General features: G+C 43.5%; 1 protein-coding gene and 1 non-coding gene across 3 annotated transcripts in view; one reads left to right on the plus strand and one right to left on the minus strand.

Annotated features, from left to right (window-relative positions):
- Nucleotides 1-3,062: 3,062 nt before the first annotated feature.
- trnap-agg (transfer RNA proline (anticodon AGG)) lies at nucleotides 3,063-3,134 on the minus strand. Its single transcript has one exon. It is a non-coding gene; the product is annotated as a tRNA-Pro (tRNA).
- Nucleotides 3,135-3,710: 576 nt separating this feature from the next.
- Nucleotides 3,711-5,000, plus strand: part of LOC110512499 (protein NOXP20) — a 23,947-nt gene continuing 22,657 nt past the window's right edge. For both annotated transcript variants that reach the window (XM_090188683.1, XM_090188684.1), the window contains exons 1-2: nucleotides 3,711-3,849; nucleotides 4,707-5,000. The exon at nucleotides 4,707-5,000 is cut by the window's right edge and continues 30 nt beyond it. In XM_090188683.1, the coding sequence (XP_090044809.1) occupies nucleotides 4,707-5,000 (294 nt within the window). In that variant the 5' untranslated portion in view covers nucleotides 3,711-3,849. The remainder of the gene's footprint in view (nucleotides 3,850-4,706) is intronic.

Here is a 5,000-nt window from a genome sequence, read left to right on the forward strand (position 1 = left end):
TAAAATACTTCCATTGAGCCGGTTGAAAGTGGACTCGGCGATATGACATCATCATATACGGCAGGAAGCAGGGTGACTTCCTGCTTTACAAAACTCAACAACAACAACAAGACTCAAACCCCAATGGGTGGCCATCTTGGTAGGTTTGATGCCCCCCCCCCCCCCCCCCACGTCCTGTCTGTGTGATGACATCACGACATCTCACTGACTCTCTCCATCTAACACTAGCTATCAGCAGTGACTGGCATAGTTCCACTATCCTGTGAGTGAGTGAGTGTGTGTGTGTCAACAACAGTGGTTTTACATTTGGTATCATATGATGTGATTGTCTGATAGTTTTGTTATTGTATGACGTGGTTTTAATATTCAGAGGGTAAAAGAGCCCAGGTGTCAAACAGGGATGAGTTGTTGGTAGATCGTCTTGTCCTCCGTTTACACAGGCAGCCCAATTCTGATCTTTTTCACCCGCACTAATTCGTCTTTTGACCAATCAGATCTGCTCTTTGGCCAATAATTGGGCGAAAGATCAGAATTGGGGCTGCCTGTGTAAACGCAGCCATATAAACGTACTGCTTGTGAAAGTTACCTTCTGGTGACCAGATTGTATTGTACATAGTCTATATAGTGAGGCCAGAGGATGCCAGAGGGGGCCAGAGGGGGCCAGAGGGGGCCAGAGGGGCCAAGAGGGGGCTAGAGGCGACTAGAGGCGACTAGAGGCGACTAGAGGCGACTAGAGGCGACTAGAGGCGACTAGAGGCGACTAGAGGCGACTAGAGGAGACCAGAGGAGACTAGAGGAGACTAGAGGAGACCAGAGGAGACCAGAGGAGACTAGAGGAGACCAGAGGAGACCAGAGGAGACTAGAGGAGACTAGAGGAGACTAGAGGAGACCAGAGGAGACCAGAGGAGACTAGAGGAGACCAGAGGAGACTAGAGGAGACCAGAGGAGACTAGAGGAGACTAGAGGAGACCAGAGGAGACCAGAGAGTCTAGTGGAGACCAGTGAGCCTGCAGAGTAAAGAAAACTAGAGAGCACTTTAAAACCATTCACAGAACCAGACAACCAGCACATTCTCATTCAAATCCATTCATTATTCAATCAATAATTTGTTGGTTGGTTGAATGATGCGTTGATGTATTGATTGACACATTATTAAACTCAGTTCAAGTTACAAGTCACAGATCTGGGATCAGTTTTACCATCCCACAGTCCTTAACCATTAACCCTGAGGAGAGGGAAACAGTCACAGATCTAGGGTCAGTTTACCATCCCACAGTCCTTAACCCTGAGGAGAGGGAAACAGTCACAGATCTGGGGTCAGTTTTACCATCCCACAGTCCTTAACCATTAACCCTGAGGAGAGGGAAACAGTCACAGATCTAGGGTCAGTTTACCATCCCACAGTCCTTAACCCTGAGGAGAGGGAAACAGTCACAGATCTGGGGTCAGTTTACCATCCCACAGTCCTTAACCCTGAGGAGAGGGAAACAGTCACAGATCTAGGGTCAGTTTACCATCCCACAGTCCTTAACCCTGAGGAGAGGGAAACAGTCACAGATCTGGGGTCAGTTTTAGCGTCCCACAGTCCTTAACCATTAACCCTGATGAGAGGGAAACAGTCACAGATCTGGGGTCAGTTTTACCATCCCACAGTCCTTAACCCTGAGGAGAGGGAAACAGTCACAGATCTGGGGTCAGTTTTACCATCCCACAGTCCTTAACCCTGATGAGAGGGAAACAGTCACAGATCTGGGGTCAGTTTTACCATCCCACAGTCCTTAACCATTAACCCTGAGGAGAGGGAAACAGTCACAGATCTGGGGTCAGTTTTACCATCCCACAGTCCTTAACCATTAACCCTGAGGAGAGGGAAACAGTCACAGATCTAGGGTCAGTTTACCATCCCACAGTCCTTAACCATTAACCCTGAGGAGAGGGAAACAGTCACAGATCTAGGGTCAGTTTACCATCCCACAGTCCTTAACCCTGAGGAGAGGGAAACAGTCACAGATCTAGGGTCAGTTTACCATCCCACAGTCCTTAACCATTAACCCTGAGGAGAGGGAAACATCAGACTGACCCAATATCACTGTTTTGGGATTAATGTAATCTGCCTTTTTCATTTAATAGCAGGATTATACACACACACACACGTTTGGTTTGCGTTTGGTTTTTTAACTATGCAGATGTAATATGATGATGAATTGTTGTAATATATTTTATAAATGATTATTAGACTGAAATGGGCAATTAAAGGTATTTTATAAAGCATGATGATAAATAATTTTATGTTTTTTTTTTTTTTTTTTAAATCAATGAATTATATAAAACATTTTTTTTTATATATATATAAGGTTGTGAATCTGTATTCAACTCTATCTTGTATTTTATGCGGGGTTGTCCATTCAAATGGGAGTGTGTGCCTTCTGACCCTTCTATATCAAACTGTGAACTCATTATTCTGTACAGCAAATGTTGCGTCATGTTTTACAAACACAAATATCCGAATCACAATAAACATATATATTGATACACGTTTCATATCGGTGTGTTTCTCCCCTTTTTTTTCTGCATTTAGACATTAAGAGATACGACGCGTTTAAAATATATATATAAATATATATATTGGATATATATTATGTAGATAATGTAAGCAGTGGAACGTGATACGTTTTCAAATCAAATCGAACTTTATTAGTCACATGCGCCGAATACAACAAGACTTGTTGAACTTTACCGTGAAATGTTTACTGACAAGCCCTTAAACCAACAGCGCAGTTCGAGGAGTTAAGAAAATATTTACCAAATAAACTAACGTAAAATCATTATAAAAAGAAACACAATAAAATAACAATAATGTTTTATAATTTTTTACTTTAGTTTATTTGGTAAATAGCTTATATCTTTTCGAACTGCATTGTGTTAAGAGACGTAAGGGAGTGTGCTGGTGTTTTGTAGTGACACTAGATGGTTATATCATTTTGACAACATACATTTTTCACGACATCTCATTGACACTGTGACAATAAACTAACACAAAAATAGGCACTTTCGAAAACGAGGGCTCGTCCGGGATTTGAACCCGGGACCTCTCGCACCCTAAGCGAGAATCATACCCCTAGACCAACGAGCCGCGGCATGACGTGTTGCAGAAATCAAGCTATTTTATATGAGCTATTTTTAGTGCGTTCAAAATATCTAATAATAATTAGATAACAATAATTGTCTTTATTATTTTGTGAGTGTAATGTTTACTGTTAATTTTTATTGCTTATATCACTTTAGTTTATTATCTACTTCACTTGCTTTGACAATGTTTAACATATGTTTCCCATGTCAATAAAGCCCTTAAATTGAAATGATTTTGAATTGAGAGACGCCCTAGCCTCATATCATGAATATGCTTTACCGTCTCTAGACATCTCCGATATATAAAGTGTTTATTCTCAAAGTTGCCGGGATGTGACGTGTCCTACTTATACCGGTACATTCGTAACAACTTAAAGCATTACGAAACTTACATTATATAAAATAAACGTCACGTAGCAAATAAACCATTCATTTTGTCGTTGTTGATTAAATTCGACACTCTTATTGACGTCCACACATTAAAAACGACTTGATGCCTGATGGGTGAAACAACGACAAAAACGCCACCTGCTGGAGGGAGACGCGTTTTTTCCGCCGAGTTGGACCTCTCGCTCCCGAACTCTTCCCTCTCTGACGCGCTCCCGGGGGGTGACGTCACCTCCCATAGGCACCGACGGACGACACGCGCATCCCTGTCTACGTGGCGGGGCGGAAGGAGCGCGTCTAGCGGAGCGAGTTGTCAGCAGCGAGACTAACCGGTGAGATGCACAGTCATTTACCATACATACATACCATACCAAACCGAACCGAACCGAACCGCGTGGTAATTCAATTAGGGTTTTCTATTTCCCTCTTAGTGACAGTAACCTGCTACTGACATAGTTGCAGAATCTGTGTTTGTAAAAAGTGAAACCTAGTGAATGATTTGTGTTATTTATGTGTCATATGTCACAAACATATCGCAGTATACATGATATACGTGTGTCTTAACTTTTATTTCAAATTATAGTTATTTATTAATGTTTTTTTTGAGACTGAAAGATTTGCTGTCACTCTGCTTGGCTGTGTCAAAGCCAAAAGGAAAACAGTGCTGTGGTCGTCGCGTTGATATGACGTGACCGCTAGATGGCGGTAATAAAACCATTGGAATTTACAACTAACTGTCGCGTGAACCGCGGTGCCATGTTCATTTGGAAAGCGTTTCGGGAACAATTGCAGATGGCAATTCTAATGAATAGAGCCGACGTGATTTTACAATGGCAAGAGAGTCATGTTTGTTCTACATAGTATATGTCTATCTTGAACGTAACGAAACGTTGCCTCCTGTTGAACGCACCGGGGAAGACAGTACAGCTTGTGTTTCTGCTTCTCTCATCTTCACTGGCTCATTTAGTTGATCGTTAAACGTCAATGTTCAGCAATACTGGGGGTGTGGTCATTTAGTCCAAACAGTTGCGTTTTTGTAACGAAAATTAGTTTCTATTGGACAACTTCAGGTAGGTCCCGCCCCGTTTGGTTCCTAGTGAAAACACCACAGATTTTACTGGGCTAAATCAGTCACTATTAAAAAATAAACCTCCCCCCTCTCTCTCTCTCTCTCTCTCTCTCTCTCCAGATGAACATGTCTGACTCCAACCCTCCCATATTCCCCCCCGCTCCTCTCTCTGACCCCTCCCACACCGACGCCAACCCCCCAGGAGAAGACACACACACAGCTCTCCCGCCTCCCACACCCGTCCCCCAGCCCTCGTTGGCCACGGAGGGTTCCGAGGTCTCTGAGCCAGCCAACCAGGTGGCAGGAGAGGACGTGACCAGGGACGACAGAGATGAGGCTCCTATTGACCAATCAGGGGGCGGCGGCGTGGAGGATCAGGTGACTGAGTGTGGCCAATTGGTGAGCCTGGAGGCG

The sequence above is a fragment of the Oncorhynchus mykiss genome, chromosome 10, assembly GCF_057628025.1.
Source record: "Oncorhynchus mykiss isolate SJ-2025 chromosome 10, ASM5762802v1, whole genome shotgun sequence".
NCBI lineage: Eukaryota > Metazoa > Chordata > Actinopteri > Salmoniformes > Salmonidae > Oncorhynchus > Oncorhynchus mykiss.